The sequence below is a fragment of the Natator depressus genome, chromosome 6 (assembly GCF_965152275.1).
Source record: "Natator depressus isolate rNatDep1 chromosome 6, rNatDep2.hap1, whole genome shotgun sequence".
NCBI classification, from domain to species: Eukaryota; Metazoa; Chordata; order Testudines; family Cheloniidae; genus Natator; species Natator depressus.
This window is the reverse complement of record NC_134239.1, coordinates 30,987,819-31,011,702: the sequence shown is the minus strand read 5'-3', so window position 1 is coordinate 31,011,702 and position 23,884 is coordinate 30,987,819. Positions and strand designations below refer to the sequence as shown.

Sequence of the window (23,884 nt, the reverse complement as noted above, 5' to 3'; positions counted from 1 at the left end):
GAGAGTTGAAAAAACACTGATTATCTACATATATATTGCTTTAGTAATTTACAATCTCTATCATACATATACACATGTATATTATCTATTAACGTGTGTTTAATATATATTTAATATACATTTAGACATGTATGCATGGTTAGCTCCATGATACATATATATTTAGGGAGAGTGAGAGCACCTGCATACATGACAGATAGTAGAGATGGATACAGTAATATACCGCTATTTATATAGAGGTATGTAATTCTACCCTGAATGGTAATTAAAAATCTCTGACTTTAGCATGTCCAGCTCTGGTCTTCAGTGATGAAACAAGAATGGGAAGCAGTTTATAAAAAACTTGTCCTAGAATTTTGAACTGAGCTTTGCTGAAAAATGATACTGTATATATCACACAGAATCAAGGTCAAAAGTGAAGTAGGACTCAAGGCCCTGAGTAATGAGGGCTTAGCACTTAGCAGAAATGACACGTCCAGTTTCCAGCTCAGGAGTGCCAGCTGACTGGCCATACTAGCATTCCATACTTATGGAGTTGCACTGGTATCAACTCTGAAGGGAAATCTGCCCTCCAACCTACAGACAAGATGTGTGCTAGTAATTATTACTTTTAGAGGCTTAGGATGAGGTACAACAGAATGTCTGATTGGAACCTTTGCCTCAAAGAAGGCAGACCAGACAATGGAAATATATCACATAAGAGCAGTAATAAGCAATGTTTTGGAAGTGACTTCTCTTATTGGAAGGGTAGGGCGTGTGGAGGGGAATGGGGAAACATATGTTTGACCAGGGTGCCAAACATGTACACCCTTCATCTGAACACTAAAACGAAAGAATGTTTCTTCTTCACTGGAAGACACTCTTTTTTTTTTTTTTAAAGAAAATCAACAAAAAGCCCTCCCCAAAACACTGTCCAGTGCATTTCCTTGTATAGAAAATGTAAATAAGTTAGTATATTGAAACTATCCAAAACTCTTAATGTTTGATATGGCTCAGTTAAATTAGACATCTGGTCTCATTTCTGACCTCTTATACCGCACGAGAACACATTTCAGCAAGTCTTTATGTACTCAGCTAAGTGACTTGTAAACACTGAATAGAATTTTATTATTTTTATATTTAAATTCTACCACATCTATTCTCTTTCCAAATCATTAAAAATTAAGTCACAGGCTGTTTTAATGTACAATCTGCACAAGGACTGGGTTGGGAACTCATTATTATTTGAGTTTTGCAGGTGATGGTCTTTTTCCAAATTACATGTAACTCAAGAAACTGACCTAAGATATGTTTAGTCCTGCATGAGGTGCTTATGTTTGTAGTGTGATACACAAGGCATGATACTGGCTGAAGCACTATTATTAAAGAAAGATTAAAACAGCTGTACATTATGCTGAAGCATTCACTCTTTCCTTTGCAGACAGACGGTCCTGGATTACAAGCAGCACTTGACCATTTAAATCACTACAACAACCAAATTTAACCAGCTGGGCCATATTCTCTTAGGCAATGCCTGTTGACTTCCTCGGTCGCAGCTGCTCAAATGAAATTCTGATTAGACAACTTATTTTCAGAAGCCAAAGGCTCTGATTAAATATATTTATTTAGACATGATAAAGTCTTTAAACTCATATTCATTTTCTCACAATTACGAGTTGTTGTGGGGCCTAGAAGAACCATATACAGGGATGGCTGACATTTTATATTTGAAAGCACACTCCCAACTATGAAGCACTTTGCATTGGAGGTTCACGCTAATCCTAGCCCATATTCCTCTGGTAGACCAGAAATTTTGTGAAGTTAAAGGAAACATGGGGGGTGTTACTGGTCACAGCACGGGACTGCAAATCTGGAGCTCTGGATTTATATCCAGCTCTACTACCGACTCACTGCATGACCTGGCAATATCCATCTAGGACCTAATCCAATTGGTCTGTTGACTTAATGGAAGTAGAACAAGGGCCTATAACCTTCCTATGACTAAGTTTCCTCCACGTAAAACTGTAAAAAAGGACTATTTACCTACATCATTGGAGTGATAAGAGACTTAATTTGTTTGTAAAGTCCTTTGAGAAACACAGAAGAAAAGCCCCACAGAATTAACACAGTAGTATGCAGTAGGAGTTAATGCTTCCTCTCCATTAAATTCATTGAGTTATTGTATTATGATGACCCTCATTTACCAAAATTAGTAATTAATAGACAGTAACTTTTGAATTTTCTGGACTAGGAACACTGTTGAACTAGATCATGACTATATCAGGGCTTAGTATGAGGACTCTTCAGCAGCCCTGGCTGTATATCTTCAGAAGAACTGTGGACTCTAAACAAGCCTATTTTGATGGTTATTTGCTGAAGGACAAACCTCTTGGGCCCAGCTATACTTAGGCAATTATTAGGTCATTAAAAAGAAAGGGTATGCTACAGGACAAAATGTGTTTACTAGCCTATGTCTCATTCCTGCAACTGATTCAATACAAACACAGGGTCTGCCCATACATAGTCAACTGCAAAATCACAGCCTTAAAACATTTAATTGAAACTAGTTTTTAAATGTTTATTTTATTCAGCTCAAACAAAAGTTGTGGATCGCCATTTTGCATTACCCATACGTTTTTCAGGTAAACACTGAAGCAGGTCTATTCAGCATTTTGCTATTTCACATGCACAGGTACCCAAATCTGCCACAATTACAATCTATTTCTACCCAATATAAAAATTGACAATATCTGAAATTTTGGAGCATGATACATTGCACAACTGCAAATATTTGCTGAAAATTAATTTTCCATAGTCACTGATTAAAAAATAGTACAAATTGATGCCTAACAATTATTTCTTGCAATAGTCAAGTGACCTTTCTCTGTAAAAGTAGCTGGGCAAAACATGAAAATAATTTAACATGAAGATGTGGTCCGCTACTTTTGTGCCAAAATAAAGAGGCATTAAAATGAACAGTGCTTCAGAGCTAGCTGTTCCTCAGAAAGCAAGATATTATAAATCATGCAAACACTCTTCCTCATGGGAATGTGGAGCATGGAGAACTCTTACATTCAGTAAAAAGTTGTCTTTTTTTTGTATAAAGTACCTGTCTAGATGAAACCAACTCTAGTATATACTAATAAAGAGTGAGGATAGAAAAGACACCAGAATTAGTAGGAAGAGAAGTTAAAGTGCTTAACCCATCACATTAAAATATTAACTGTAAATAAACTATGCACATTTGCTTTTACACTCCACACAATGTACTTTTGGAAAAGTCTTAGCGGTGGTGTCACTATGATCAACAACAACTTCAAATTCCAGCAGCAAGTATGAGCCAAGAAGCCTTTGATTAGCATGGAGTGCAGAACAACTGTTAACTGACTGTAAAAAATGATTTTGCCAAAGTAAAATTTAAAATAGTTTCCTTGTCTAGCCATCAAACTTAAGAGATAATTTTTAAAAGAATGATCTTTACAGCTGAAAACAGACAGATGGTTCTCAAAAATCTGGGACATTCTTTGGAGACGCTTCTCCAGCTTAGGAAATGACACCTTTAGAACACAGTTAACTATGTGCTTGTCATTTAAAAACGATGCCAAGAAATGTAGAAACCTTCATAAATCTACCTCCCTGCATATTTTCCCATATTGAAATAGGTTGTTTCAGTTTTAATGGATTTCTACTTTGCTACACAGAGCCTGAAGATCTCACCGCATACCCTTAAAAGCCTGTGAGCCAAATCCTCAACTCCAGGATGTTATAGCCCCCTTATTCCTGAAATACCCACTAATTGATGGGGGAGATGGAAGACTCTGCAAGTGTCCTTCTCTCGCATGTTTTTTCCCCAGATTTTTCATTGCAGGGGGCAGGACTTGTCCCACTGCAGAAACATAACGATGTCTACTTCAGAATCCTCTGACTCCCTGAAAGTTTGTTGTTGTTTTGCCAGAACACTCCCTAAGCAGGAATTCCATGGCATGGAGGCAGAATAGGAAAAGCCTAAGGACATAGAACTCTGGCTTCTCCACTGGAGTCTAGGTGAAGGGATATTAGGTTATGAGCACCCGCTGCTCTAACCCGCCCTCACTCTGACATACATACCAACCACCTCTTCTTTAATACAGATGCTATGCAGGTCTCCCCATGGGCTCAGGGACTGGGAAGATGGTGCCACAGAGGCTGCTGAGGCTTCACTACACATGAAACGTGAAGATCTCTGTGTAGAATCCATCCATGTGCAGATCTAGAAGGATGAACTCACTTTCCCAATTCTATTTAGTCCTTATTCAGTCAAGACTCTCATTTAAGTCACAGAGGATTATTCAGACTAAGACTGAATATAAGGTGATTCATTGCCTCATGATTTATCCCTATTTTTGTATTTCCTTTTCACATATGCACATATGTTTTATAAAATGCATTTCTTGAGCCACAGATCTGGATCACAGGTCAGAGCTAGCTCCTCCTTACCCTTACAACAGTTGCCTACCTTCCTAGATGCAAAAGTTGTTATGAATAAAGTGAAGAAAGATGACAATTACTGAGATAGAATTAAATAACTAATGTTCTTCTGCACTTCTGTTGTTTAAAACAAATATTTTTCTCTTAAAAGGAGAAAAAAATTACTGAAACATATCCATGAACATGATGAGAGCAGCTAGAAATTCATCATGATTTTTTAAATAAGCTAAGGCATCACCTAAGCTTAAATCTTTGCTTTGACTCATAGGCATCACCTAAAATTCAGAAAGTTTTAGAAAACAGAGATATCTGTCTAACATGCCTAATGGATCACAAACTGCCATTGCCATAGTAACTGTGAATAACTTTTTCCCAGTTATTGCCAATTATGCACTTCTCTGGCTCTTGATACCCCACACATTCTTTAAGGCATAGAATCTGTCAGAAAAAATATATTACAATAGTCTTAGCCCGCACATACCTTCTTGTTCAGTCCTGGTCATTTCCTCTAGTTTCTTCTGTTTCAGTGTGTCCACCACATCGGCAAGGCTTCCTTTGCGGCGTTCTGGAGTTCCAAAATTAACACTGGTCATTAGCTCATTGCGATCGCGACCTCCTTCGTCGGGCTTGTGTGGTGAGGTAGAGGTATTCCGGAAGGAATATAGGGAACATAACTTATTACTCTCTGACTCCTGCAAAGAAACAACATCACATGAAAACACAAACTATTCCACTTGTTTCTGCAACATTTGGATTAGATGACAAGTGAAGGTATAAAAATATTACAGTGAGCTGTTTACAACAGTAAATTAGACAACTGTCTCTAAATTCCATGCTAAGGAATGGTCCTATTACCCATGCACCTGCAGGGATCCCCCAGTTCCCCAGGGCAAAATGCAATTTAAGGAAGGTGGTGGTCTTATAGAAGTTTAGTTGCCTCAGTTACAATGTTTGATCATGGCCCCCCCTCTTACTTAAGGCCTTCCTTGTCCATGAGACTCAGCTTTCACACGTCCCTCTTAAGATACAGAATATTTCCTACTCAAAGAATGACAGATTAATTTTTTTGTGAGAAATGATCTATTGCAATTTGTTTCAATGAATGCTTTAATTCCTCTGGAGTCTTCTCCTGGTTTGCGCAATTTGCATGTTGATCCCTTACATTTAGTATCAATGAAGAAAGCACAAGAGAGATCAAAATTAAAAACATTGGGCCACATCTTCAGCAGGTGTAAAGCAGCATAGCTCCACAACTTCAAAAGAGGAAGCCAATTCATAAAAATATAGAGCTGGAAGGAACTTCAAAAGGTCATCTTGTCTAGCCACTCAGGCTGAGGCAGGACCAAGTATACCTAGACCACCTCTGACAAGTGTTTGTATAACCTGTTCTTAATAACCTCGAATGACACATTCCACAATCTCCCTTGGAAGCCTCTTACAGTTCTTAACTGTCCTTATAGTTTGAAAGTTTTTCCTAATATCTAACCTACATCTCCCTTGCTGCAGCTTAAGTCCATCACTACTTGTCCTATCTTCACTGGACATGGAGAACAATTGATTACCATTCTCTTTATCACAGCTGTCATAAATATAAAGGGAAGGGTAAACACCTTTAAAATCCCTCCTGGCCAGAGGAATAACCCTTTCACCTGTAAAGGGTTAAGAAGCTAGGATAACCTCGCTGGCACCTGACCAAAATGACCAATGAGGAGACAAGATACTTTCAAAGCTGGAGGGGGAGGGAGAAACAAAGGTTCTCTCTGTCTGTGTGATGCTTTTGCCGGGAACAGAAAGGAATGGAGTCTTAGAACTTAGTAAGTAATCTAGCTAGATATGCGTTAGATTCTGTTTTGTTTAAATGGCTGAGAAAATAAGCTGTGCTGAATGGAATGTATATTCCTGTTTTTGTGTCTTTTTGTAACTTAAGGTTTTGCCTAGAGGGATTCTCTATGTTTTGAATCTGATTGGTGAGGATTTTTATCAAGCTTTCCCCAGGAAAGGGGTGTAGGGTTTGGGGAGGATTTGGGGGGGAAAGACATTTCCAAGTGGGCTCTTTCCCGATTATATATTTGTTAGACGCTTGGTGGTGGCAGCAAAATAAAGTCCAAGGACAAAAAAGGTAAAATAGTTTGTACCTTGGGGAAGTTTTAACCTAAGCTGGTAAAAATAAGCTTAGGGGGTTTTCATGCAGGTCCCCACATCTGTACCCTAGGGTTCAGAGTGGGGAAGGAACCTTGACAACAGCCCTTAACGTATTTCAAGACTTATGTCACTCCTCACTCTTTTTTTTTTTTTTTTTGGTCAATTAACCTTTCCTTATAGGTGAGGTTTTCTAAAACTTTTATTATTTGTATTGCTGTCCTCTGGACTCTCTCCAATTTGTCCACATCTTTCTTAAAGTGTGGCACCCAAAAGTGGACAGAATATTCCAACTGAGATGTCACTGGTACCAAACAGAGCAAGACAATTACCTGCCATGTCTTACATATGACATTCTTGTTATATACCCCAGAATGATATTAGTCTTTTTTGTAATTGCATCTCATTGTTGACTCTTATTTAATTTGTGATTCACTATAATTTCCACAATACTACCACTTAACCAGTCATTCATAATTTTGTATTTGTGCATTTGATTTTTTTTCTTAAGCACAGTACTTTGCACTTGTCATTACTGAATTTCATCTTCTTGATTTCAGACCAATTCTCCAATTTTTCAAGGTCACTTTCAATTCTAACCCGGTCCTTCAAAGTGCTTGCAACTCCACCCATCTTGGTGTCATATGCAAATTTTATAACCAAACTCTCCACTCCATTAATGAAAATGTTGAAAATTACCGCACCCAGGAAAGACCTCTTCGTGACCCCACTAGTTATATCCTCCTAGTTTCACAATAGCACACTGATAATTACTCCGACTACAAACTTTCAACCAGTTATGAACCCACCTAACAGTAATTTAATCTAGACCACACTTCCCTAGTTTTCTTACGAAAATATCATATGGGACTGTGTCAAAAGCCTTGCTAAAATCAAGACATATCACGTCTACTGCTTCCCCCCATCCACTAGACCCGCAACCCTGTCCCAAGAAGGAAATTAGGTTGGTTTGGCATGACTTGTACTTGACAAATTCATGTTGGCTTTAACCTGTTCTTTCCCTATTCTGGCTTGTACTCCCTTCCCCCCGTTGTTAATATTAATTCTGTTAAGCATCTGGTCACAATTAATTTTTATACTGATGCTTGAAGTAAAATATGCATTAAACATCTCAGCTTTCTTCATGTCATCTGTTGTTAGCTCCCTTTCCCCACTAAATAGAGGACCTACACTATCTTTCATATTTCTCTTGGGCCTAATGTATTGATAAAACCTTTTCTTATTGCCTTTTATATCCCTTGCTAGGTGTAACTCATTTTCTGCCTTCACCCTTCTGATTTTGTCCTTACACGTTTGTGCTATTATTTTGTATTCATCCTTTGCAATTCGTTTCCACTGTCTGTATAATTCTTCTTTGATTTTCAGGTCATTACAGAGCTCTTCATGGAACCCTATTGGCCTCTTACTAGTCTTCCTGTCTTTGCTTTGCACTGGGGTAGTTTGCAGTTGTGCCTTTAATATTTTCTCTTTCAGAAACCGCCAGTTCTCCTGAACTCCCTTTTCCCTTAGATTTTCTTCTCATGGGACCTTACCTACCAGTTCTCTGAGTTTGTTAAAAACTACTTTTTTTAAGTCCATTGTCCTTATTCTACTGCTTTCCCTCCTTCCTTTCCTTAGAATCATGAAATCTATCGTTTTATGATCACTTTCACCCAAATTTCCTTCTATCTTCAGATTCAAAGGAACAGAGAAAATCAAATGAATACACATAATTACACTGACCATATGATAATGCATACATGGACGCTCATGTATTGCTCCTTCAGTCTTTAGGTCATATCATTTTCTTACCGAACAAAGATTAGAATACTTCTGATATACATAACTGGAAGTAACTTTACAGACTTAAACAGATAAGAATGAACAAACAAATGAATTTTAAGATAAAAATAGTCATCTATACTGATATGTATGAGTATTGGGATTGTGTACATCAAATGGGGTATTTGCATAACTTAGACAATGAAAAGTATATGCCATGTCAGAAATAAATCCGGCATCTTTCTTGGCAATGGGAAGAAATCAGTATTTTTCAAAGAAGCTAAAAACTAAGCACCAAAGAGCTCCTGCTAATTTCTTCCTTTTGTTGCTCTCACCATGTTGCCCACCTTTGAATCCCTTAATTGGCTTCTTCTCTTGCTGTATTAAACTCAACTCCTCAGTCTACTGCCCAAGGCCCTCATCTGCATCTCTGCTCTCATTTTCTCTTAGTACCATTCACTGAAATGGATATAAGACTGGATTCTCAAATCTCCCTCTTAAAACCTCTGCACCAAAAATTACCCAGGCCCTCTACTTCCCCAAATTATTGCTCTGTGTCTTAATTTTGTTGATTTTATCTAGATAAGATTGTGAACAGTCTGGGGAAAGGAATATGTCTAGAAACTCTGTAAGTTTCAAGTACTATACTTACAATAAAATAATACTAATAATAGTAATATACTCAAGGCTTGATAGAAAATGTATTAGTACTATTGAGAACCATTCCCCTAATGCCACTGCAAATGCACACCATTCACAACAATAGTATCCTTACTACCCTTGGAGCTGAAGTAGTACAAAGTAGAATATTTGCTGTGAAGTGTCCCCAGTGAAATAGAAGTCTGAAGAAAAAGGTGACTAGACAAATTAATAATGGCAGACATAAAACCCTGCTCCAGCCTTAATAGGATTAAGAAGTGGCTGTGCAAAGCTGCAGAATGAACAATACAAACAACGAACAAGTAGGGCAAGGTCTACTGATGACCAAGAAGATGGTGATGCCAAATCACCATCTACCAATGTAATATATGTTCATCATGGCATTATTACCATCTTCTACAAAGGAGGGAATATTTGATAGCTATTCTGAAAATGCATTCGTTCACTGTTATGGGGTGTGCTCCCCACACTCACCCTGAAAGGGTTAATGTAGGCCAGAGGGACGATTTAACCCTCATATGCTGCCACAGACATGGCCCTGGACTGGAACCCAGAGCAGAGGGTGGACCTTGGTTCCCCTATCAGCCACTGAACAAGTGACGTAGTTGGGGCAATGATCATGAAGCATGTCCGGGACCATTCATCCCAGTCACTGAGGGAGTGACTCAGCCAGGGCAGTGGACTTAAACACTGTTAGGGATGCTGTAGAGGAGTTTGATGGAACCTCAGAAGGGGAGGACTATTGTGAGTTGGCCAGAGGGCTAAATCACAAAGACATGGTGCTGCAGGTCCTGAGGAGCAAGAAAGGACCCACAGAACAACACAGCGAGACAACAGACCCAATCCCCAGAGTGCCAAGGAGGAGCCACCCCTAGTGGTGATTAGTGACATTCACCAACATAGAAAACTAAGCACCATAACAGCAGCAGCAATGGCAGAAGTCATGCCAAGATCAAATTCAAGGAAAGGTGACGTGTCTAATTCTCTACCCCTATTTTTCAATCTACTGGATCTGAATGAATGTTTTGCCTGATCCAGTGTTATTCATGACAGGAACAACTATATAACACAGTGTCATACACAACATTTGGAGTTTAGATGGTCATGGTGCCATGTGGTTTGTTGCGAAAGATGATGATTTTCTTATGCAGAAAAGTTCAGACCTTCGCCAATGGCATTAAAAATGTTACACTTCCTAAAAAAATTTTTTCCAGAAAGCATCTTTTGATGTTTTTTCCATTGAAAAACTTGAGCTCCTAAATTATGTTTCTTTTATAACATCATTTTTGAAAATTAGCCATTTAAAAGGACATTCTTCTAAAGAAGCAAAGAGGAAAAATATGCTTAAGGTTAATAATAGATCATAGAGGATAATGGATGTTTCAGTGTTATCCAATCCTTTGGAAAATAGGCCCTGCTACCTGTGAGTCAAATCCTCTTCACAGCACATTGCCCAAATGACTGAGCCATGTGCTAGGAAAGACTACAGCAATGTAGGAGGGAGGGGAATTATTGCCCAAAGGCCAATGCTCCATGGCCACTGCTGAAGCACCAGAGCTGCAGTAGGCCTGCAGACGTGCTCCATCTTCAAGGACTGGGAATCCAGCTGGTGCATTTGCAAAATTGCAACACCTCTCTTAGTCCCCAAATCCCTTCTGAGCAGCCATCCACACAGTCTCTCTCTACGCAGCACACATATATTGGGTTAGTGCTTAAAATGTACCATCTTCTTGGGGTTTGCTTTTATTGTTAACTTAAACATCAGTATAACAGTAAAAACATAACTGGGTTCAAAAAAGAATTCAATAAACTCACGAAGGATAGCTCCATCAATGGCTATTAGCCAAGATGGTCAGGGATGCAACCCTATGTTCCAGTGGTCCCGATACCTCTGACTGTCATCTGACTGGATGACAGGGAACAGATCACTCAATAAATTGCCCTGTTCTGTTCATTCCTTCTGAAGCATCTGGCACTGGCCACTGTCGGAATATAGAATTCTGGGATAGATGGACCATTAGTCTGACCCTGTATGGCCATTCTTATGTTCTTAACAGCAACAAAAAGCAAAGCATAAGTCTCAGCCTAAACCTACTCCCAGAGCTTGGCTTTTTCCCTGCAGAGCTTCTCAGTCCGTCCTAATTCTTTCTGACCCAAAGCCCACTGAAGTCCTTAGGAGTCATTCTGTTGACTTCAATGGGTTTTGCACCAGGCCTTCAGAGAAGGATGCTAACTTTATTTATACCTCTAAGCTGGAGATAATAGACTCACCTAATCTATAGAGTAAGCAGAAATAACAGAGTTCTAGCACCTAACACCCTGTCCCACCTTGATGGCATTCACGGAATGAGTCCAGCACAGATGTTCCCTGGGATGCAAAGGTTGAAGCCTATATATGCTAATGTCTCCAAATCCTACCACAACTGAACAGCATGCGGAACCACAATGTTTGCACTTTGCCCACAAACCTACATCCCCACAAAGGGGAAGGGACAGAATTTGCTCCTGTGAAAACATATATATTTACTGGGTAGAGAAGAAGTGATAACCTGTGAGCATGAAATTGGGTTGGTTCAAGTAGTAATTTACAATAAACCACTTTAGGAGAAAATCCTGAGAGGAATAAAAACCTGTGTTCCCGGGACTTGATGGCTCTGGAATCCCCAGCATTGGGATCAACATAAGGACTTCCCCATTCACAGTTCCAAAACCGAACTGGCACTTTAAAGACACCTCCCGCCCCCAAGGATGAGTTCCCGAAACTCATTTGCCTCTGAAATTAGCAATAGGAAACAGAATAGCTGAGGAGTCAACAGGAAAACTGCACGAGCTGAAAGGTATTCAAGGGATTAAATGGGCAAATGGAAAGACTGAAGGCCAGTCCAGTGTAAATACCTTATCTAATAATAGCAGAACTATGTCAGAAAAATCTAAATGGCTATGCATTTGGGACAATAATTTCTGAAAGAACCTACCAATAAGAAAGATGTCAAAGTTAAAAAGGAAAAAGGTACAAAAGACATTTTATAGCTATCCCATTAGCATATCCTGTGTATCTGCAACTGACTGCATTGCGTGCATTCCAATTAGAAGAACAAGCTGATCTCAAGTAAAGAAATAAACTAGACAGTGGGAGAAACAATGGGCCAAGGAAGGCCTTTCAAAGACATTTTCACTGAGACAATGACCCACCTGTGAGATCTGCTATTTGAAAGGGAGTTCCCACTAGAGTAATGATTTATTATTTGCTCAGCTAAGGAGCAAGTTCCCAAAGGATTCCCACCTGTTGGATGTTTAAAAATTGAGTGTCTTTTCATTTTTTTCTCCTCAATGTCTCAATCAATTTTACTTAAAGAGCATAATGAGCCTTTAGTAGAAATTCGGAAGGTAAGTGTGTAGAAGGCCACTGTTCCTCACCCCATAAGAGGAAAAGGGGAAACTGGTTCCCTTGAAGCTACAGAGAGTTCTGTAGGGGAGGAGATCCTACCCTTTTCTGGCTAGCAAGCTTGATCTTCCTGTGTGGTAAGGAGTGTCTTTATTTCCCCAACACGTGTCCCAAGGAGAGAAAAGAAAGGGTGCCACGCAAGGGGATCTTTTCTTTTTCCATATAGGCTGGAAGAAATGGTGGGGGGAACAAAAAGAAAAATGCTGAGTCAGAATCAACTCAAATGTTGCCCACTGGACAGGCCTAGCAGAGCAAGGCAGATCTACAGTGCTCATGAGAATTCCTAGTTCAGTTCAATTTCTGTCAATACTGATGAGAGTAACTTATGATAGGGGGATGGACAAAAGAATGCGAGAAGCTGGGAATGGGTGACAGGGGATGAATCACTTGATGATTACCTGCTCTATTCATTCCCTCTGAAGCATCTGGCATTGGCCACAGTCAGGAGGACAGGATACTGGGCTTGATGGACCTTTGGTCTGACCCAATATGGCTGTTCTTATGTGAGTATCAACTGAAGATATTCAGACATAGTCTGATGACGAAATACAGGCAGTATTCAAGCTGCTCAGCAAACTAGTCAATTGATACCACTGTAAACACGCTCAAATTTAAAAAAAAATGGTTCTTTTACCGTAAATTAGATGTTTATGACTAAGCTGGAAATAGTATCTTTAATTCAGGTCACTCTCTTTGAAAGTTTATTTTCCAAGGTAAAACACTAACTGATTTCAGTGAATAAGGATTTCAAGGTTGGGTAAAAAGACAAAATAGTGGAAAAAATGCTAAATAGCAAACTTGCAGTCTATGCAAAAATGGTGGATTTTATTCAGAGTGCACTTTAGCAACCAAATATTATGAAAATCTGGCAGAATGAGCCTACATTATTAACTACTGCATTAATATTAATTCAATTCCAAATCAAGAAATAGGAAAACAATATTAAAATCTTCATAAACCTACAATAGTAAAATATTATTTCCTCTGGCTGAGAATCATATTTCCCTTCTAATGGGAAGAGAGAGTTGAGAAAAACCCACAGATGTAAAATGGTAAATGTGATTCAAACTACTCCTGGTAAAAGTATCATTTACTACAAATAATATAGCAAAATCCACTTTTTCTTCTCACTTTAACCTAAGCTGAGATCTGGTAGAGAATGCTCACTAGGCTTTTAATAAAATCCTCCCACTCACACATTATTACTAGTTAATAATAAAGGAATTATACATGCTTATATCAGACTATAGAAGAAGTGCAGAATTTTTCTGATCCTGAATCACAGCCTGTTCATTATCTAAAAATCACCCAAAAAAGGTGACATTTCAGGACAAACTCTTAATAACAGGATCAGTAAAATTGGCAGATGGCTTATGATAAAGAGGTGCATAATAAATTGTAATACCCTAAGCAAGTCTTTGTATTTTTAAACAGTTTTTCCCTGGATGGTGGTGGGGGTTTGTTTGTTTGTTTTTTGGGGTTTTTTTTTTTTCAGTTTTATGTATGTTTTTAAATTATCAATTGCAGGGTTGACTGTACTTGAAATTCTATTGTCAAGCAACCTAGAAAGACAGAGATCCAGTCTCAACCACTGAAATTCAACTACTTACGGCCCAGTGGAGACAAGCCATTGACCTGTGCTTAAAAATGCTGGGTTTTAATAGACAAAGTAGATACTGAGCCTTGATCCTGCTCCCTCTGTTGTCAATGACAAAAGTCCAACTGCCTGCTATACACCTCTTATTTTTGTCTGGTTGGAAAAGGCATATCTGCTGTAGCCTGTGCTCAGGGAACAATAACTTGGTCCATGAAATTTTCATGGAAATTTTTCACTTTAGTTGAAATTTCCAAGTTTTTTATTTTTAAAAATGAAAACATTTTTCGGGAACGTTTTTGTTTTTCAAAAACCAAATGGTTTTTGGTTTCAGTTTTTCATTAAAAGATTGAAAACATTTTGTGAGAAAAATAAAAAAAAAATGAAATATTTTCAAAATTTCCAGCAAAAAATAACGGGTATTTTACCAGCTCTACTATGACATAGTAAGTCCAATCATAGTAGAAAATACTTAAAATATATATTTGTTATATAAAATATTAATTTCCTTGCCAGCCCATGGACACGTGCAAATAAGGACAGAAAATGGCCCCAAAACATCTTAAATGAGATAAACAATGCAACCCAGCCTGGGCAAAGCACCCTTATACTAGATAAAATACCCATCCTGGTCATAGAACCTGAATCCCTAAACTGACGTTGATGAACTCCAGGAAAATAAAATAATTTTACAAAAGAAACTATCAATTCATGAATGCTACGATCACTATGCATTGAACAATCAAGGAAAGGGTGGTTGGTACACAAAATCAAACCTTCAGTAAGCCCATTTACTGCTGCCCTAATGCACAGAAAGATTAATGAGGAAGCACCATTTGTGTTGTTGGTACAGCATAATACGGCTTTCTTATGTGAATCCTTGGAAGGATAAACAGTGATTGGCCTCTCCGGTGGGTCTTTTTGGAGCTCCCGTGAGTGGCCCAGGCAAGAGCAGTTCTGCCACAGGCAGAAACAATGTCGGAACAGTTTCAGTCTATAATCCCAGCCTGAAAAAGAATGAAAACTATTCCTGGCAAGTATGTGTTATGTACTCCATAATGGTTCTTTTAAAACCCTTACATTAGGGTAATATGTATAAAAGTTTTGGCATGCATTTTACACTGAGCATCTGAGGCATATATGGTAAAAATCTCCACAAAACTTATTTGAAATTAGTACATTTCAAATTTAAATAGTTAACTCTAAAAATAAAAATAAAATTAAATAAATAAAAGCAATTAGACCAATATCTTAGAGCAATCATTTGCTACATTTCATATTTTAAAATCACTGTCGTTCCGAGTTACGTGCCATAAGTAGAAAAAATCTTAAGCCCTACAACATATTTTATTTTTTTTGTGAAAAGATGGGTTTAATAAGAATTTAATAACTACAATTTTCTCAGTATTGAAAAAAAACCTCATTTTTTATGTGCCAGATTCTAGCACACTTACTTTTGTTAAGTTGTCTGTTATTCTGTTAGTAGTCCCATTGGTTTCAACGGGACTACTCATGAATAAAGTACTAGTCCACATCTGGCCCACCATCCCTGACCTCAGTGTCTAAAGACAGTTTTACAAAGCAACTAAAGTGACATTTCTGAAGCTCTTTCATTTCTAAAACAGAATACATACACACAAAATGACAGTTCCATCTCCGAAACACTGTAGGGCAGAACACAAAGAAGAGAATGGTTTCAGAGTAACAGCCGTGTTAGTCTGTATTCGCAAAAAGAAAAGGAGGACTTGTGGCACCTTAGAGACTAACCAATTTATTTGAGCATGAGCTTTCGTGAGCTACAGCTCACTTCATCTGATGCAGTGAGCTGTAGCTCACGAAAGCTCATGCTCAAATAAATTGGTTAGTCTCTAAGGTGCCACAAGTCCTCCTTTTCTTTTTTTAAAGAAGAGAATGTAATTGACACCATGCAACATACGGCATGTTTATATCTTAGCTTTAATGTTTTTTAAAAAGATCCTCCTCTTATGCTCACTTATTTTCATAAACACTAACGGGTGTACTCAGCCTTCCATACAAACACATCTCCCATTAATACTAACAGAACCCTACATTCCTATTTTACACATTAGGAAGGAAAAATAGACGCCACATCCTGGACTTTGCAGCCTCACAGTGAAATGGATCCTGCAAACTCAGGATGAAATATTCCAGCTTCCTCTGCTGAAGGCCCAAACCCCACACTGGAATTATTGTGATTCTGCCCTGTTGTTGAGGTCAAAATCAAAGGGTTACATCTTGAGACTCTGCAGCCTGGTGCACCCCATAGAACCAGACTCCATGGTAGTTCTCTATTAGGGACTATGGTGAAGGCTGTGGGTGGGCCAGCAGTTTGGTGATATGCATGTGTCACAAACCCTAAGCAGGAAAAATGCAGAAGTCTGTGGTCACTGATAGAGGACCGCCCCCAACCTTTATTCTAGTTCTTGTATTTTGTAAAGGGCACATATATTTTACCCTCTATAACAGGAGTGGCCATACTTATTTACCCTCTGAGCCACATACAATAATCTTCAGAAGTTTGAGAGCCACAAGACACGCACAACCTGCCCCACAGGACGGTGCCTGCCAAGGCACAGGGCTTCTTCCCCAATGCCCCTCCGTGGGGATAAAGTCCTTAGACTCACCCCTGCCTGTAGGGCAAAAGCCCCAGTCCCACCACCCCAACACAGGGCAGAAGCCCCCAGTCCCACCACCGAGCAGAAGCCCAGTCCTACCACCCCAATGTAGGACAGAAGCACTGAGCTTCTCCCCACCCAGTCTGGTAGGTGGAGAATGAGGGGGGCATGAGGAGCTCCTCAAACAGCACTTTAACTGTAAGAAAGCCACATTCAGCTCCCGAGCCACAGTTTGGCCACGCCTGCCCTATACAGATGAGAGAAGAAGCGATATTGTGGACAGAAACAATAGGCAGAAGACTCCAGAAAATTAGGGGAAGTGTTAGTTTATAATGTAAGAGTTTAACTTTAATTACAAATTTTCAAACTTTGATTGTAGGCTGCTGACTGTCAATCCTATCTTGTTCAAAAGCCAACGAGAAAACACAAACTGTTTCCACGGGAGTTCCACAAAAGCACTAGGATGAATGGCCAGAAAAAGTGGAAAACAAATATTAGTAACATAAAATGTGTTTGTTGCAGTCCTTTATTTCCATGTGGCTGAGGCTTTTCTGCTCTAAAGGGATATTTATCAGTCTGTGCATTGAATGGGACACATGTAAACACCCCAGGAAAGTTGGATATCCACAGTGGTTTTTATTCCAAGTACTAGCAGCATGCTGGTACTCTGAGCCAGATTGGAGTTAACATATAATGAAAACAAATGTTAACAAAATAATTTCCAATCACTATATTAAAGGTTTCCCATTTTGAGGGCTCTAATGAAACAGAATTAAGAGAAATGAAATGTCTACATGATCATTTCTAATTTCCATCTGATTATAAAAAAAAGTTTTATTAGGAAAGATTTGTAATTTATATTTAAGGCTTGAGAATGACTTGCCAGAAGCTATTGAGGGAACATCATTTGTAAAGCTTAGACAATTTATGCGAAGTGAGAAGAGAAAATGGTAACAAGTGGGCTAAAATCTGAAGCCTTTTACTCAGCATTTACTCAAGTAAAACACCCATTACTCACTCAGATCTGCCTGATTAAGGACTGAACACAAATTGAGAACTTGGGTTTAGCCTTTTACCAATTTCTAAAAAGTCAATAATATAAAATAAAATAAAATTTACTGTGTATCCTACTCTAAGACAAAAAATAATGGGCTAAAGTAACAAAAAAGAAATTTAGTTTAGATAAAAGGTGTAAAATTGTATTGGATAAGACTCAGTCTAGTGAGTTAAATATGCCACAATGAATGGAACCATTCAAAGCAATATTAGATATGTATGTGGAAGGAAGAATACAGGGTCTTTCCTGCTTGATGTAAAATTTAATTGGCTAACCAGAGCAGTCCCTTCCAACTAGAGATAAGCAAAACTGGAGAAAACCACAACCTCCATGTAATATGAAGGAGCAAAAGCAGAGAGATAAAAATTACCAGTTTGACAGGCATTCTGCTCACATCCCAAAACAGACAGAGGTTTCAATATAGTCAAATACAGTGAACGATCATTGATGTGGGGCAATAAACCCGTCATCAGATGCCCATGTTTTCATGCATAAGGGTTGGGTGCTTGATCTTCTGAATCCAATATTATCATCTGATTGGATTTGAGGTTTGGCAATACAGAACCAACACCGTTCAGCCATGTTGTGCCCTGGCCTTAAACTTCAGTTAAATCTGCCCTTAATAAGAAAAAGTTAATGGAGGGAAATGCTACTCACTATTAGATAAGGCATGTTGTGGAGTATATTAGTTTGTCACAAGTATACAGCCATCCACTAGTATCTGTTAAATTATACTGTGCTCTTGTTGGTTTAAAATGTTTATTTATACTCTGTGTGGCACTGAGAAGTGGAATGCCATGCATGAGCAGTGTACTCTAATGAAATATCTATAGAGTGAGACAGAGTTCAATCATTGTCTGATTTGAAATTGAGGAGGCTTTAAGATCAGTCTGAATACTTTTTGGTGTATACAGACAGACACTTAAATACTTGCACTCTATGTAATTTGAAGCAGCCAAGCAAAACAAAGGTTGTGTGGTTTGGGAATACTAGATCACCTGGTATACACTGAACCTGCTCACAACAGGCTTTTTTACTGGTCCAATTTAATGCTAACCATACTGCAAATTTCAAAATAAAAACATATTTTAGCAATATTAAATACACATACAGGCCCCTCTTTGTACACTGTGACGTGTCACACGCTACATGCTTTGTGTGTGTCTTTTAGCGTTTGCAGTGGAACGTGTGCAGAAAGCTAGCCTGATGCATAAAATACTTGCATTTCTTTAAGGTAAACACCGCTGAAACATTTGGGAGATTGAAATAAAAACAAGACATTTATGAGACATAAAGGTATCACATAAAACTGTTGTGAATTAGAAGAACACTGGCTGAATCCGAGAACAGATAATCCTTATAAACATGCAGGAATGTTGTAAACTGTATGTGAACGATCTTAGGTTCATATGATACAGTACCTTAGGAGACTCATATTACATTGACTGCTGTCTAAGCCCCAGTCAGAGGATTTTCATGGCCTCAAAGATTAAAATAAATACATGTATCTTTCCTGCCTCCATGAAGACATTTTATGTACACAGTTTTATTATACTGAACAAAGATACCAGAGACTGATTTTTCTTGAGCTGTCAAAGTACAAAAGAAATGCAAAAAGTCCTTGCACAGATGTAGTACAGTGCTGAATTTTATCTTTTGGCAGGTGCTCAATATGCAGCCCACATAATCACATGTTAATGACTGGAGTGTGTTAATCAGCATGCATACCTGATTCCTTCTTGCCCAAGGAAAAAAAATAAAACAATTTATAGCACGTTAATGCTTCTACTTTTGAAAAATACATTGTAAATATACAGAACTGGGGGGAGAGGGAGGATTTTTCAAACACTGCTTTATAAAGAGATGAAATGGTCAAATAAAGGGTCTATAGATTTGAACTGACCAACACAAAAACAAGGAGTCCTCTCTGAGGTATTCAGGTGGTGATTAATTCAGTTTTAACAATATTCTTCCAAGAACACAGGGGAAATAGTTAAAGTAACGCCTAAGTTTTAAAAATGTTATACAGCATCAAGAATAAAAATAATACAATAACTAGTGTACCAAAATAGTAATTATCTGATTCCCCACTAAACAAAGTTAATCACCTATTTCATTATCCTTACAAAACACGTTATTGAGGGAATAATTTTGTTCTGTTACTTTTAATTTAAAAGGTAAACAATATTCTACTCATGATTCTAATATAACCAAGGCCCGAATCCTGTAAACATTTGGACATGTGCTTAACTTTATGTACGCAAGTAATTCTGCTGAAGTCAAGTTAAGCACATGCCTAATTGTTTGCAGATCACAGACCAACATACAAAAAAAAAAAAAAAAAGTGGTTCAGAGCCTCAGTTAGCTTCTAAAAAAAAATACCACCATCTACCTTTTTTGCATTATAGTTGCCCAAACAGATGAATAATAATAACAATAGAGAAATAGAATGAAGCATGTAATTTGCCTTTTAGCACTTGTTACTTTCAACCAAGACTTTGCATCTGTGTAATCGCGTGTAAAGTGTTTATCTATCTAGACATTTATTCCATACTCATCACCTGGCACCCTACAAAGAATATTACCATTGTGGATTTGCAGTCGACGCTCATATAGATGTGCACATGCAAATAACAGTTTACCTGAACAATTCAGCTGGTGAGAACTCCTGCAGACACAGAACTGGAGGTAACTGTTAGAATTTTGGGCACTTAAATTTGGTTCATTTTATATCTGCGTCTAGATACCAAGTCAATTAAAAATGTGGATTTTTAAAATAAATTATAACTTTAACTTTGAGAATTTGAAGCCATGAACTGATGTAACAACACAATACCAAAGCTTAATAAGTCTGAAAATTATTGAATTATCTCTTCTGAAAAACCAGAGCTGATGTACATTCCTTTTAAAGTTAAAAACTGCTTTTATACCAAGGGAAGTCTAGTATCATTTGTCTCTGGTTATCAGCAATGAGGCATTAAGGCCTACATAGTTCCACCAATTTCTGTTATCTTTCTGACATTAATAGTTTTTCTGAGGCTATAGAAAGTTAAACTAGATAATTGTTGGCTTAAAAAACTATTTAAAAGATAACAAATACAATATCAGGTCTATTCTCTTCTGTGTGCAACTTTCCCATCAACATTGATGAGAGCCATGTGCACAGACACAGCAAGTATTGCAGACCTATGAGCTTTCTTAACATGAAATCTGCAACAGATATATAATCTTGATATTATTACCATGTAAAATATATGGCAGTTCTCTCAGTTGACATATAATTCAATGAAATCAACACCAATTCCAAACGCACTGGCCTCTATTTGATTTTATAAACTGTAGGGGATAACGTAGCACCCCATGAACGTAATAAGCTTGTTGTGCCATAATGTGTTTGCCTTCCAATGTGCAAAGTGCCTGTATCCCAGCTAACACTATCCTTTGGACCATATTCTGTGCTGCGGCAGGAGGCACAGCACAGACAATGTAGCTGAGGAGAGCACAGGGGAAAAGAGGGTTTTAAGCAACTTTGCAGCTCTCAGATTCTGCCTGCTCCAGAGGCCAATATAGCCCACTGCATAAAACATAGTAGCCCCAGTAGCTGGTCTCCCCATGACTTCATATGGGCTACCCACACATCTTAGCACAGCTGTAGTACAAAATGCTATGGCACTCCCCACCCCCCCCCCACCCCGCTCCTGGCACATCTTGTCTCAGTCCCTCCCCTGCCATGCCTCTATAGCAGGTGCTGCAAGGAGTGGGGAGAGAGGTGCCCTGTGAAGGGGGAATTCTCCCCAGGGCCATTACTGCTCCTATACAGACCCTATAACCACTAGAGTGTCATATAGGCATCAGAATCTGGCCCTTTGTTCTCCTCCCACATGTATTTAGCAGAGAAGATCCTGCAACATGAAGTCAGGCTCCAGATTTAATTCAGTTAAAGGTGTGTGAATTTAGAATCCCACTGCAGGCCCATCTCTAGTAGTTAGAATCATGGGAACATACCATACAATTTGTCATAGTGTATCAGACCATTTGTTCATCTAGTCTTGTGGCCTGTCACTGACACTGCCTATACCTGATACTTCAGATTAAGGATAAAAGCCTCATAACTGACCTGGGTAAATTGCTCAAGGCTCTACATGAGAGTGGGTGTACAGGAGAGGGAAGTGTTTCCTGGCCCCTGCAGTGAATGAAGTGTGAATCATGATTACCATTTTTTTAAACATGGCTAACTACCAGTACAAATATTATTGGTCATAAAATTATCCAGCTACTTTTTAAATCTAGCTACAATATTTTACACTATGGTCTTCCTCTCACTCCTCTCCATCCTCTATCACCAACTGTTCCTAATCAGTTTCCACAAGGAAATCATTTTTTGAATGCAATTTACAAGATTTATTTGTCCTGCTTGCTAATCCCTCCCACATGGGAGAACGCAGTGTGACTTCTGTACCTTCAAGCCCACACAATTTTTGTAATTTTTCGCCATTCCCTAAGTTTTAGGGGGTTTTGGGTTGTTGTTTTTTTTCCCAGAAAGGGAGAATTTAGCCCTTCACCTAGGAACAATGTTTTTTACTAGCAGATTTATCAACAGAAATAAATATCCACACCTCCAGCAATTTTTATTTTAAGTTAAAATTAGAAATACAGTGATAACGTCTCCAGCTCTGCAATGGAACACTGCAGGACCAAATCCTTTTATAGTTTTATTCCCCGCCCCCCCTCTGTAAAATCAAATTGGTGGGCGATATGATACTTGTAGTGTAAGTCATTACAGGTCTGACGTTACAGTTGTTACACATTGCTGAATCTGTCAAATGAAAAGGGAGCACAAAGGGAATCTCCAAATGCAGCTGCTATTTTTCATTTGTTAAATCCTTTTATTACACCATATAAGTACACAGCTGGGAAATACTATAGAGTGGGAGTTAAAACAAAATATTTTGGCTTCCAGACATTCAGAATACACAAAGGACTCAGTGGAAAGCAATGCCTGATATCAAAAGGGAGTGAAAGTTTGAAAACATTTCTAGCCAGCATGTTTTTTTTTTTTTAATGATAATGCACAATGTTGTTTAAAAGGTATCTTATGTTACAGAAAGTGTTGCATTCAATAAATACTGGAAACAAATTCTTTGATATTTTCTTAGACAAATTTTCATATTGCAATATCTATCTTCATCAAAGAGCCACATAACCCTCATCTCTGCACAGGGCTGCATAGTGTATACTGCATATACCAAAATTCCCACTGATCTTTGAAAGTCCTGAGAGTACAAAGAAGTAAGATTGCACACTTAATTAGATAACACACTAAAAGCCAAATTCTTCCTTTATATATATGGATGCAATACCCATTGAATTTACCACCACTGTGTTTTTTCAGAGTAATAGGGTGTAAGCAGGGGCCTTTCCCAACCTGCTTTACAACATAGTCAACACTCTGAAGTCAAAAACTGATGGTCTTTCATGAAGTTCGGTTTTATTAACAAAGAAATTAGAAGCATGCAGCTCAAGCAATTTCCCCAGGTTTAGCAGCTCCTACAGTTCCTAACTGCTTAGCCCATCCCCATCCTTTCTCCAGAGCACCACTCAATCCTTATATAAGGAGCTGGAGTAAGCAGCCACTTGTATTGGTGAGTTATTAGAACTCTCTTAACCTTTTCCCAGCAAGATCAGCAACTGCTAGCAAGTTGGGGTGTTTCAAACAAACAGAGACAATTAACAGGAGTAAATGAGATTTGCACATAAGGATCAATGGCAGAATTTAGCTCTTTGTCAAAAATATTAAATAAGTCATTCTGAGTGACAGCCTCACGTTGTAACAATTATTGTAAAAAACTGAAGATTTTTCACAACTTCTATGTTACAATCATCAAAGTAATGATGTCTTAGGTTCCACAGTAGATCAGCTGGGGCATCATTGTTGTGTTTGTTTTAAATTCAACTGACCTAATCTAAAGCCTTAGAACTTCAATTTTCACTTCTGGCCAAACCACTTAAGTTATACCTAGTCTTTCTTAGGCAAAAGTTCCCACTGATTCAGCTGAGCTGTGCCTGAATAAAGACTGCTGGATTTGACCCCAGGGAATTGTGGGACCAACTAATGATTTTCAGGA

At 38.4% G+C, this 23,884-nt stretch overlaps 1 protein-coding gene across 8 annotated transcripts in view; it reads right to left on the bottom strand.

The window, feature by feature from the left end:
* Positions 1-23,884, bottom strand: part of SOX6 (SRY-box transcription factor 6) — a 469,848-nt gene that overhangs the window by 252,643 nt on the left and 193,321 nt on the right. For all 8 annotated transcript variants that reach the window (XM_074954950.1, XM_074954952.1, XM_074954946.1 and 5 more), the window contains one exon: positions 4,928-5,138. In XM_074954950.1, coding sequence (XP_074811051.1) covers positions 4,928-5,138 — 211 coding nt within the window. The remainder of the gene's footprint in view (positions 1-4,927; positions 5,139-23,884) is intronic.